This window comes from Mytilus galloprovincialis, chromosome 1 (genome assembly GCF_965363235.1).
Source record: "Mytilus galloprovincialis chromosome 1, xbMytGall1.hap1.1, whole genome shotgun sequence".
In the NCBI taxonomy this organism is placed as follows: domain Eukaryota; kingdom Metazoa; phylum Mollusca; class Bivalvia; order Mytilida; family Mytilidae; genus Mytilus; species Mytilus galloprovincialis.
Window position 1 is genome coordinate 105,578,203 of NC_134838.1, and position 13,745 is coordinate 105,591,947.

Below are 13,745 nucleotides of genomic sequence, written 5' to 3' on the forward strand. Positions count from 1 at the left end.
TTACTGGTGTCTGAATCATGGACTGCCTCTGTTCCCTCATACTCTTTACAATTTCATAGAGATTAAAATCCTCATCCAGTTGCTAAAACATATAAATTTTTGATAATTAAATTATTTTTTCATGATACAACCAATGACTATTGTTCATTAAATACTAGTAAGAACTTCTTGCCAGACAAAATCCTCAGAGAATAAACCGTTGAAAGAGCATGTATTACACGCAAATATCATGTTACTTGGCAACTATGCTAAGAAGTTCCGGTTAAAAATTTGTTTGATACAAAAAAGTCAAATTTATGCTAAGGTAATCTTACAGACTTCTAATTTACTGAATACCATGGCTTTATGCTCGTCATTTTGTGTTATCAGGATATTGTCCTATACAGTTTCATCAGGATGTGTGGTTTCTTGAGAAGAGTATTATTATCGTAAAATTTCCACCATAACATGCAACAATGCAAATTCAACATTTTGTTTTTTCTTTTGATTAATTTAAGACCTGTTACAAATCACCATAAAACACAATTCACAAACTAAGCAAATATCTCTATTGCTTCAGAATCTAAATCTAATAAAATAAGGTCAATGTCCAGATCAATACCCCCTTTAAGATGTCAGAAACAAATCTGATCCAGAACCTAAATTTAGGAGTATAATTATGAGATAAAATAATATTTGTCAGAACTCAGAAGGACACTTAACTCTTACAAATTAATATATCAAACAATGTAGGAGTCTAAGCACCAAAAAATATCTAATACTATAACCAAATCTAAGTCAAACTAGAGGCTCTCAAGAGCCTGTGTCGCTCACCTTGGTGTATGTGCATATTAAACAATGGACACAGATAAATTCACGACAAAATTGAGTTTTGGAGATGGTGATGTGTTTGTAGATCTTACTTTACTGAACATTCTTGATGCTACAATTATCTCTATCTATAATGAACTTGGCCCAGTCATTACAGTGGAAAATATTTTCTAAAAATTTACAAAAATTTACAAAACTTTATGAAAATTGTTAAAAATTTACTATAAAGGGCAATAACTCCTTAAGAGATCAATTGACAATTTTGGTCATGTTGACTTACTTGTAGATCTTATTTTGCTGAACATTATTGCTGCTTACAGTTTATCTCTATCTATAATAATATTCAAGATAATAACCAAAAACTGCAAAATTTTATTTAAAATTACTAATTTGGGGGCAGCAACCCAACAAGGTGTTGTCTGATTTGTCTGAAAATTTCAGGGTAGATAGATCTTGACCTAGTAGACAATTTTTCTCCATGTCAGATTTGCTCTAAATGCTTTGGTTTCAGAGTTATTTGCCAAAATCTACATTTTACCCCTATGTTCTATATTTAGCCATGGCCGCCATCTTGGTTGGTTGGCCGGGTCATTTTTTAAACTAGATACCCCAATGATGATTGTGGCCAAGTTTGGTTGAATTTTGGCCCAGTAGTTTCAGAGGAAAAGATTTTTGTAAAAGTTAACGACGCCGGACGACGACGCTGGACCAAAGTGATGAGAAAAACTCACTTGGGCCTTTGGGCCAGGTGAGCTAATAAAAAGCTAAAACAAAAATATAGAAATGATTGGTAAAGGACATTGATGGATCCAGTTTATATATATACACACTTACTCCACTTTTCAGTATTTCCCAGGCATAATCTATTGCACAGATAGTTCCCGTTCTACCACAACCAGCACTGAAAAAACAATAACATTTATGTATTTAAATAAAAGAACAGTAACAGTGATAGAGTGTACACATAACAAAGGACAAAGTACGATAAGGCCTGTTTTTGGCCCCCCTATTTTCTCATTTTTCAAATTCTATTTTGGAAAGCTACTTAGTATCTTAAAATATTCCCAGAGGTTGGAAGTTTGTTCAGATGAACTTCAAAACCACTAATTTTAGCAACTGGGTGAGATGAGGGGGGTAAACTTTCTGTTATTATTAAAATATTGTAATAATTATTCACTTTGCATGTGTTCTATACAGCATATTTTTAATGTTTTAGTGCCTGCGCCAACGTGACCCAGGATTTTTTTTATTCCAATGTCATGAGAACTGTTTTTGCAGTCTAAATCGCCATAATTTTCTCCGGGTCACGTATGTGCACGCTATTGAATTTTAAGAAACAATGGCCCAAAATTGTAATTTTTCCTTCTTTTGGTGTTTTTGGTGCCCTTTTACCCCCCCCACCTACCCCATTATCTAAAATTAATGGTTTTGAAGTTCATCCAAACAAACTTCAAACCTAAGTGAATATTTTAACGTTAAAAGCAGCTTTCCAAAACAAAATTTAAACAAGAGGCTGTCACAACGACAGCAAACCAGATTTATTTACATTTATTTTTGTCCTGGCAATATCACAAAAACCATAACTGATGAACGGTGAAAGTGAAAATCGTCAATATCAAATTTGACCTCCATTTTGTCATCAGTACCAACATATTAAAATTTGAAAAGCTTAGGTTGAATGGTTCATGAGTAAATGCAACAACATGAATGGAAACGCCATTTTTTTATCTTTCAAGAACCATAACTCCTTAACGGTAAAAGAAAAAATCAACATTATTGAACTTGACCTCCATTTTGTCATCAGTAACAACATATTAAAATTTGAAAAGCTTTGGTGGAACAGTTCACGAGTAAATGCACGGACACTACTGGAAACACCATTTTTCAATCTTTCAAGAACCATAACTCCTGAACGGTAAAAGTCAAAATCGTCATTATTGAACTTGACCTCCATTTTGTCATCAGTAACAACATATTAAAATTTGAAAAGCTTTGGTGGAACAGTTGTAAGCTGACTTCATATTGATTTGTTCTGAAGGTTTTTGTTCTTTTGTTAAACTCATATGAAACCTCAAATTAAAACTAGAGGCTCTTAAGAGCCTGTGTTGCTCACCTTGGTCTATGTGCATATTAAACAAAGGACACAGATGGATTCATGACAAAATTGTGTTTTGGTGATGGTGTTGTGTTTGTAGATCTTACTTTACTGAACACTCTTGCTTCTTACAATTATCTCAATTTATAATGAACTTGGCCCATTAGTTACAGAGGAAAATATTTTGTTAAAATTTACAAAAATTTACAAAATTTACAAAATTATTAAAAATTGACTATAAAAGGGCAATAACTCCTTAAGGGGTCAACTTGACCATTTTGTTCATTGTTAACTTATTTGTAGATCTTACTTTGATGAACATTATTGCTGTTTACAGTTTATCTCTATCTATAATAATATTCAAGATAACCAAAAACTGCAAAAATTCCTTAAAATTACCAATACAGGGCCAGCAACCCAACAACCAGTTGTCCGATTCATCTGAAAATTTCAGGGCAGTTAGATATTAACTTGATAAACAATTTTACTCCTGTCAGATTTGCTCTAAATGCTGTGGTTTCAGAGTTATAAGCCAAAATCTACATTTTACCCCTATGTTCTATTTTTAGCCATGGCGGCCATCTTGGTTGGTTGCCTAAGTCACTGCACACTTCTTTTAAACTAGATACCCTAATGATGATTGTGGCTAAGTTTTGTTAAATTTGGCCAGTAGTTTCAGAGGAAAAGATTTTTGTATAATAAACGGCGACGAAGGACGAAGACAACGAACGCCTGACGCCAAGTGATGAGAAAAGCTCACTTGGCCCTTTGGGCCAGGTGAGCTAAAAATGATTAAATCGAGCACAGAAGATTAAGTTTATGATATATATATATACATTGGTTCAAGAATTGGATAAACATTATTTTTCACCAGTCACTTGTTTCATATGACTTTGAAATACAGTTGCAAAAATTTATATTTATATTTCCTTTTGCGATTTTACACAATATTAATTGTTTGTGACAATAAGTTGATTGATGACCAGTTAGTTGCAACTGATAAAATAAAAAAATTCATATTTAAGCATTAAATCTAGTACCCAAAATGTCTTGAGAGAGAAACAACTCTTACCTGCAGTGAACAACAACAGCAGCATGATTAGGATCTTTCGTTCTGATATCACGCATACGTTTTATCATTGCCAGAATAACATCAATATCATCAGGTATACCATGATCTGGCCACCCTGTGTAGTGATACTGGTAAACATCTTGTATACCATCAGCAGTTGTCAATTGTAGGTGGCGCTCTATACAGTCATCAGCTAATTCCTCTGCTCTTATCTGAAAAAAAAATACATCAACTTAAACTTCAATAGATTATTTGACTATATATTAAATATTATATCCACTCCTCCTTTTTTAGAAATAAAAAATCATTTTTTTATCAAAATTTGCCATCATGTGTCTGGCGTATTAAACTATAAACCTGATACCTATGATAACAATTGCCATTTATTCCACAAAAACCTCAAGTAAAGACCCTCTGATATAGATAATCTTTTCATCACAAGCATACAACAAAATATGTACAACAAATGAGTCAAATAACATTAAAATATAAGTTAGTAAAAAAAAAAATACCCATATCAACTGCTGAGTATTAGTAAAATGTTTTTGTATTTGTTGGATGTCACTTAGCATTACAGATTTTCAATTACTGAAATTTACCAGCTTGATTACAAACAGATTATATTAGAAGAGTCAGTAAGCAATACAGAACAATAAATAACTTACATTGAATAAGTGAACAATACCAAAAATTTAGAAAACAACAACACAGAGGCAATTATAGTATGACAGAAAATTGCACCATTACAGCCAAATGCATTAAGTGTGTAGATAAAGGTTATATCTTATTTTAGCTTGTTTGCTAGTTAAACCGTAAATTCATTCTTAAAAATTCCCTCCTTTAAGAGTACAACAGATAACCTATCTGTCTGTAGGACTAGGCTAATTCAAAAGGAGGGTAGTATACCTTACCTAAGAATGACTTCACGGTCCAGCTAACAAGCAAGCTTACCAAAGATATTAATTTTATATACACACTCAATGCAACTGGCTGTAACATTTTCTATTTACTTACACATGCAACTTTATAATTTCCAAATTGACCATATTCAGCTCCTTCTTCAACCCAATATTGAGCACATTTTTTCTGTAAAGAGACAACATAATGTAATGTTGCAAAAAAAAAGCTTTATTGTAGACTGATGATGATTGAATAATGTCCAGTGGCAAATATTACATGTATATCAAATTTAGCCCTGTAGCATACCGAAATGAAACTCAACTTATTAAGACCTTGTCCAAAATTAAGTTTCTTAAAAACACCCCAAATCATACTGCATATGTAAAATGTGTTATCTTTACAAAAATGTTGTTAGATCTAGTTTGACTTTTTTTTTTATTCAAAACCATTTTTGTTCAATGGGGGTCTCATTGGAGGGGTCTGATCCCGGATTCTGCTTATTTTTTAGTGAGAATCCTGCTTCTCGTTGCCAGAATAGCGCATGTAATTTCCTGTGTCTCGCTGGACTTTGTTTCCTGTTTTAACACGTAATTATTCGACTTTCACATGTCATGCTGAAAAAAATTAGGCCAATCCCATGTCATGCTTAGACCCAAATGAGACCCACTTTAAAAATTGCTTATCTAATTATTGATTAGAGTAGTGTTAACTTAATGTAGTTAATAAGCTGTTTTTCATGGAACAAAATCAGTCAACAAGTGTGAATCAAATAAGTGTGTTAAAAGACAAATATTTTTACACACAAAGTAATATCCAGATGTAGAAGTGAGAAAATGTGTGTTACAGGCAAAATTGTGGAGATTAATAAAAACAGTCCTGCTGACCCTTACCTTTCCAGCCTCTACCTCTCTACATGCCATCATAACAACCTTAACTTTTTGTTCGTCTATCATCCTCCAAAAATCCTCCAAGGTATGAGGTAGTGGTCCTTGAGAGGCAATGTAGCCTTCCCTTTTATGGGCATCCTAAAAAACAATGTTAAAAGAAAAAAAAAATATTGTATGGTCTCATCTCATAAACATTTTGTCCTGCTTATAATGAATTGTTAACAGCTGAACCAACACAGCTAAAAAGTGAAACCCACGGTATGGAGGGTTGTTGAAATAAATAAATCTAAATATCAGATTGACAACTACATTTAAATATACTGCAAATAAAAGATAATGTGCAGCTCATTAATCCACTTCAATGAAGTTACAAAATATTTGTTTTTATTTAGTTTTATTTGACAGTACACATCTTTGTCCATTCATAATGTGTTCATTTTCCAATTTTCAATATAATCTTTTAAATTTATTTAGAATGGAAACTATTACAGATATTGTGCATGATTATTTTGACCTATTCTAAATTATCTACTGTAACTTAACCCTGACTTTTACAATGAAAAGTATTGTTCCTTTGATAGGTTTATTTCCCTGTATATTATGAAAAGTTATAGTTTCATGTATATCTACCTACATGTAATTTGCTCATAAACTATGAATTCATTTGTTTTTGTGATTATAAACTTTCCCAAATTGAGGAAAAGTTGTATTCCTGTTAAAACATGACTTTCGTATATACAAATTCAACAAACATTTAGTCTCTAAACAAGGAATTATTTGAATCTGGATAATTTTGAATTCTAAAAAATTGATTAGAAACCTATAATGAAAATTAACCCAGTTTTGGAGGGTAAGCCATGCGTGTAATGCTTAAGGGGGTTCGGTAGTTCTTGCTGAATTATCAGTGTAAGTAAAATTAATCTGCGCATGGCTACTTCTTAGTAAGTTTAGTTTTCATCGTACATTTTTTATCGATTTTCCACAATTCAAAATTATTCCAAATTCAAGGTTTATGTAATGATCAAATGAAAAATCCTTGATAGGACTATTTTCCATGTTAAAACCTACCAATACATAATAAGCATTGATGTTAAAACCTACCAGTACATAATAAGCATTGATGTTAAAACCTACAAGTACATAATTAGCATTGATGTTAAAACCTACCAGTACATAATAAGCATTGATGTTAAAACCTACCAGTACATAATTAGCATTGATGTAAAAAACCTACCAGTACATAATTAGCATTGATGTTAAAACCTACCAGTACACAATTAGCATTGATGTTAAAACCTACCAGTACATAATTAGCATTGATGTTAAAACCTACCAGTACATAATTAGCATTGATGTAGTCTGATCCTTGTACTCCTGGTATTTCTCTTAATGTAACCCTTGTATCATCAACTTAAATAAAAAAATATTAAGATATCTGTTAATTTACAAATGTAATTCTCAACAACAAACAAAACATATATTCTCATTTTTCAATTTACATTTGTTTCCTGTGGTAAACCACAGATATAAGTACCAGTACTTGGTATTTTAAACTCTTTTGGGAAATAACTCAAATCTTTGATAAAACTTTGATAATACTGAGGCCCCAATTTTTTCAGGCAGCTTCATCTTGCAAATTCCCATATCTGTATTCTTTTTCAAACAAACCACAACTCCAACATTATTGTAATCTATTGAAGTTAAAACAATTGTCTTTAATCCTTGTAATACTACTACTAGAGGTGGTTTAATAAACCTCGACCACCCATAAAGGTCTTGGAAAGTCAGAACCATGTAGTAATGACAAGAACCAATATTTACTAGGCACCTCAGCCACCCATGAGGGTCTGGGACACTCAGATCCTTGTAGTAAAGAGGATAACCAATAATTACATGGTACAATATCTTTTTATCTGTTTATCCTGATATTGTGTGGTAACCTTGACCACCCATGCGGGCCTGGGACGGTCAGATCCTTGTAGTAAAGAGGATAACCAATACTTACAAGGTACAATATCTTTATATCTGTTTTTCCTGATATTGTGTGGTAACCTTGACCACCCATGAGGGTCTGGGAGGGTCAGATCCTTGTAGTAAAGAGGATAACCAATACTTACAAGGTCAAATATCTTTATATCTGTTTTTCCTGATATTGTGTGATAACCTAGACCACCCATGAGGGTCTGGGACACTCAGATCCTTGTAGTAAAGAGGATAACCAATACTTAGAGCACAATATCTTTATATCTGTTTTTCCTGATATTGTGTGGTAACCTTGACCACCCATGCGGGCCTGGGACGGTCAGATCCTTGTAGTAAAGAGGATAACCAATACTTACAAGGTACAATATCTTTATATCTGTTTTTCCTGATATTGTGTGGTAACCTTGACCACCCATGCGGGTCTGGGAGGGTCAGATCCTTGTAGTAAAGAGGATAACCAATACTTACAAGGTCAAATATCTTTATATCTGTTTTTCCTGATATTTTGTGATAACCTAGACCACCCATGCGGGTCTGGGAGGGTCAGATCCTTGTAGTAAAGAGGATAACCAATACTTACAAGGTCAAATATCTTTATATCTGTTTTTCCTGATATTTTGTGGTAACCTTGACCACCCATGCGGGCCTGGGACGGTCAGATCCTTGTAGTAAAGAGGATAACCAATACTTACAAGGTCAAATATCTTTATATCTGTTTTTCCTGATATTGTGTGGTAACCTCAACCGCCCATAAATGTCAGGGACGGTCAGATCCTTGTAGTAAAGAGGATAACCAATACTTACAAGGTACAATATCTTTATATCTGTTTTTCCTGATATTGTGTGGTAACCTCGACCAACCATGAGGGTCTGGGACGGTCAGATCCTTCTTGTAAAGAGGATAACCAATACTTACAAGGTACAATATCTTTATATCTGTTATTCCTGAAATTGTGTGGTAACCTTGACCACCCATGAGGGTCTGGGACGGTCAGATCCTTGTAGTAAAGAGGATTACCAATACTTAAAAGGTACAATTTCTTTATATCTGTTTTTCCTGATATTGTGTGGTAACCTAGACCACCCATAAATGTCAGGGAGGGTCAGATTCTTGTAGTAAAGAGGATAACAAATACTTACAAGGTACAATATCTTTATATCTGTTTTTCATGTTGTAACCTCCACCAACCATGAGGGTCTGGGAGGGTCAGATCCTTGTAGTAAAGAGGATAACTAATACTTACAAGGTACAATATCTTTATATCTGTTTTTCCTGATACTGTGTGGTAACCTCGACCACCCATGAGGGTCTGGGACGAGCAGATCCTTGTAGTAAAGAGGATAACCAATACTTACAAGGTACACTATCTTTATATCTGTTTTTTCCTGTTATTGTGTGGTAACCTCGACCACCCATGAGGGTCTTGGACAGTCAGATCATTGTAGTAAAGAGGATAACCAATACTTACAAGGTACAATATCTTTATATCTGTTTTTTTCTGTTATTGTGTGGTAACCTTGACCACCCATGAGGGTCTGGGATGGTCAGATCCTTGTAGTAAAGAGGATAACTAATACTTACAAGGTACAATATCTTTATATCTGTTTTTCCTGATATTGTGTGGTAACCTTGACCACCCATGAGGGTCTGGGATGGTCAGATCCTTGTAGTAAAGAGGATAACTAATACTTACAAGGTACAATATCTTTATATCTGTTTTTCCTGATATTGTGTGGTAACCTTGACCACCCATGAGGGTCTGGGACGGTCAGATCCTTGTAGTAAAGAGGATAACTAATACTTACAAGGTACAATATCTTTATATCTGTTTTTCCTGATATTGTGTGGTAACCTTGACCACCCATGAGGGTCTGGGATGGTCAGATCCTTGTAGTAAAGAGGATAACTAATACTTACAAGGTACAATATCTTTATATCTGTTTTTCCTGATATTGTGTGGTAACCTTGACCACCCATGAGGGTCTGGGATGGTCAGATCCTTGTAGTAAAGAGGATAACTAATACTTACAAGGTACAATATCTTTATATCTGTTTTTCCTGATATTGTGTGGGATCCTTCCATGTGTAGCAGCTACTGTGTCTCTATTTTTAATGGCTAAATCTCTTAGTTCCTGTAATGTATAATTTATGATCAGTATAAAGAGGAAATCATTGGTTAGAGTTATTCATTTATAATAAAAATGTTATACTATGTTTCTTTGGTAACTCAAAAGAACAATTTGCAAATCACAGTACTGTAAATTCAGATATTATTGTGTGCATTTATTACTGTGTTGTTGTCACTTAAGACTAAAATGCAATTTTAGTTTTAGCCATATACATACATTGGCTTCTTCCAAGTTAAATGTATATCATGAACAAAGAAGGTAGAATGAGTTAAGATGGAGAAAAATGACCACAAACAAGAGTTGACCTAAATTGATACAGACACAACATTACTGTAACTACATTCCATAGCTGTAACTTCACTTAAGAATTGAATGCTTCTTTTTGTAACTTTATTGACCAAACAAAAATAAATGAATCAATATCAACCATATCGTACATTATGACCATATTTACAAATTAAGATGAAATGTATTTTATCCATACAACAATTTATCTATCATTCCACAGCAATTATATGTAAAATCATATTATAATACAGATGCTTCTTAGGCAGTAATATATCTTAATTAAATTTGATGAATAATGAAAATATCTTAGTCATACAAATAATTTAGTCACATGTTGTCTCAAGACACTTCGATCATTGAAGAGCATGTCTCTGGGAAATAGTTATTAAAAAACAATGCAGGGGTAACTCCCAACTTATTAACAGGAAGTTACTGAGGAAATGAACAGATTTCATTTTCAATTATTAAATTTAAATGCACATTGAATTTTTTGAAACTCAGTAAAATTCATAATCTAGTGATCTATATTAAAAATATCTGAGACAGTTAAAAGTGTAATGTAAAAGCCTGTTGTGACATAAGATACCAAGTACAGGCTTTTAGTTATAATCTAAGTGTGCTGAGAATGTGCAAGGACAATAAATATACAATTATTTCACACACAAATTTCATTCAAATGCAGTGTATAGAGTACCAGTATATGATCCTACAATAAATTGAAATTATCGGCAAAGTATCTCCAGAAGTGTACGTTAAGTGATAATAAATTTTCCTTGTAAATTACAAAGGTGAACTTTTATCCAAATATACTTTTTTATATTTAGATTTAAAAGTGAAATTTTACCATTTACATTTTGTATTTACAGAAGTAATCTTCAGACTAGTTTTGTGACCCTAGGATTTAAATAATGATAAAAAAAATAAAACATGACTGCATATGTGGTGATGTGGGAAGAATAAATCTACATGTTTTTCATATTAATTTTAATCTTTGAGAAAATTAATAAGATAACATACAAATTGCTCATTTGATTCCTACCAAGTGTGATTAAAATTTGGCCAAACAGTTTCATAGAAGATGATGGAAATGAAGTATAAAAGGGGATTTTAAGAAAATTATGTGCAGTATTCCCTGCAATCATCAATTAATCAAGTTTCAAAACATTTCACCTTGAAATTTAAAGGGGAAGATTTTTTAAATTTGCCGACCAGTTTCAAATATTGCATATTGCAGTCATGATTTTAGTCAGATTGAAACCAACTGAGGATTGTTTGTAAAGGAATTTCCAAACATCATTAAATATGTCAGTAGTGTTAAAAACTTGTAACTTTGATTTATAGAAGATGAAAATGTGGAAGTTTACAGACACCGAAGATGACAAGATGACGACAGATCATGTGACAGATGCCAAGTGGTGGCAGAACAGCTCAAATAGTCTTTCAAGCCAAATCTGAAACACATTTAAATTTTACACAAAAAAATGACCGTTTCTTAAACCATACTGATAAGAACAAGTATGGTCAAACATATCTGATCATATCATTAAATAATCAGAAAAAAAGTACAATTATCTTTTTCAAAGTTCAAATGTTTCTTTAACTATGGAATTATGGGTAATAATCAAATACAAAGCCTCCACAGTCTAGGTCTTTTTTTTTGCTTTTTTTCTTTATTCTTTTTTTTTCATAGATCATTTAGGTGAAGATACAATTCTGACTAAGAAGAAATCTACCTGAAGGGGTCAGGGTCAATAGGACTTTTGATATTCTTTCTAAGCTGTAAGACTGGTGTCTGATCAATATGTCTTAAGTATGTAAGCGATGAAACATGTTAAGCTTGAACACTAGTAGGACCTTAAAAACAGTTCGTTGACCTTTGTTTAAAACACATTACATAAACAAAGATGTCATTTTCTTTCTAGTTTTGTTTATGTTTTGTTTGATGTAAGCTTTGACGTACATTTAGGGAAAATGACTATACAATTAGTTTGTAAAATAAAATTATTTAACTTAAATATCCATACTTATGAAGCATCAATTAACCTATGTAGGATCATCATAGAGTACTATTCTAATAGAATGTACATTGTATAGACAGGAAAAGATAGATATAATGCCATTACAGGAAAGAAAACTAAACTGAATACATTAGCCTTTCATGAAGATCACTATCACTATTAAAGGCAATAACAGATGAATAAAATAAGCCATTTAAATACAAAACCTGTTCAAGGCTGTGTTCACACATTTAACAATTAATTAAATTTCAATAGATATGTCCTTTACAGAAGTTATGTAATGTTATTGTAGGGCAAAAACTACGAAAAAACCTTTGATCAGTAATGTTTTAATAAGATTAGTAATTATGTATAATGAATGACAAAATGCTCAGCCTGGAACGGTTTGATACGACTGATCGCAGTGGTTGAACCCTAAAGTTTCAGGAAGTATTGACACTACATTCAAGCTCAATATGTCTCTGAATTCAGTTTGTAATTAAATACATGTATTTGACACATTAAAGGTTTCCAACACATAAAGCATATGAAAATTTTAAATTGGACATATATACCCTTTATGGTCTTTTAAAATCTTAAATTTGAAAACATGGTTAGATTTCCAGATTCAGCATATCAAAGAACCCCAATAATTAATTTTTTTATGAAATCAAAAAACAAATTTTGGACTCTTGGAACTCCAATGTGGACCAATTTGAAAACGTGGCCCAAAATCAAAAATACAAAATCTACTTTACATGGTTAGATTCAGTATACATGTATCAAGAACCCCAAGAATTCAAGATTTAAACACCATTGTAACTGGTAATAAAATTTATTAGAAAAGTATTGTTTTTTACCCTTATTTCCAAAACAGTAAGGTCATAATCCCCAAAATCAATCCCACCCTTTTGTTTTTGATATATGTAACCTTCTGCTACAATTTCATAGTAATCCATAGACTTATTATCAAGTTGTCCAGAAACTAGAAAATCCTTTAATTCACTAATTGTTTGGACCATAACCACAAAACTCAATTCCAACCTTCCTTTTTGAGGACAACAAATGTCATTGAAACAGATTTGATTTGATTTAATTTTTGGTGTTTTTTTAAGCACCACATTTAGGCTACTTCATGGCGGCCAGTTTTTATCGGTGGAAGAATCAAGAGTACCTGGAAAAAACCACCGACTTTGGATAGGGAAACTGACAATCCTAGTCAGTTAAGATTAGAGTCGAGTGCACTCACAGGAGCAGGGTTCGAACTCACAACCTCAGTGTGGACTGGCTAGTGATTACAGTACTAACTACTTAGACCACTCGGCCACCGAGGCCCCTCACTGAAACAGAGACAAGGTCAAAACATTAAACAAACGCAATGTTTTGTGAGAGAATATAAAGAGGTATGAAGTATGAAGTACATGGAGATAGCAACCAAATGATATTTTGGAATCTGCAATACTTGACCTGTGAACGTCATACAACACCCACTTTTCCTTTGCAGTGTCAGACATTTTTTATTTGAAGTCAAAATTTTATGGACAAAAAGATATTAAGTGTATACAGGCAAAGTCAGTTTTATT

General features: G+C 32.8%; 1 protein-coding gene across 5 annotated transcripts in view; it reads right to left on the minus strand.

Moving 5' to 3' along the window:
• The window catches only part of LOC143048823 (uncharacterized), a 49,413-nt gene that overhangs the window by 33,099 nt on the left and 2,569 nt on the right, over nucleotides 1–13,745 (minus strand). For all 5 annotated transcript variants that reach the window (XM_076222714.1, XM_076222696.1, XM_076222709.1 and 2 more), the window contains exons 2-8: nucleotides 9,778–9,880; nucleotides 7,098–7,174; nucleotides 5,768–5,902; nucleotides 4,992–5,063; nucleotides 3,978–4,189; nucleotides 1,645–1,711; nucleotides 5–82 (exon numbers count right to left, since the gene is read on the minus strand). In XM_076222714.1, the coding sequence (XP_076078829.1) occupies nucleotides 5–82; nucleotides 1,645–1,711; nucleotides 3,978–4,189; nucleotides 4,992–5,063; nucleotides 5,768–5,902; nucleotides 7,098–7,174; nucleotides 9,778–9,880 (744 nt within the window). The remainder of the gene's footprint in view (nucleotides 1–4; nucleotides 83–1,644; nucleotides 1,712–3,977; nucleotides 4,190–4,991; nucleotides 5,064–5,767; nucleotides 5,903–7,097; nucleotides 7,175–9,777; nucleotides 9,881–13,745) is intronic.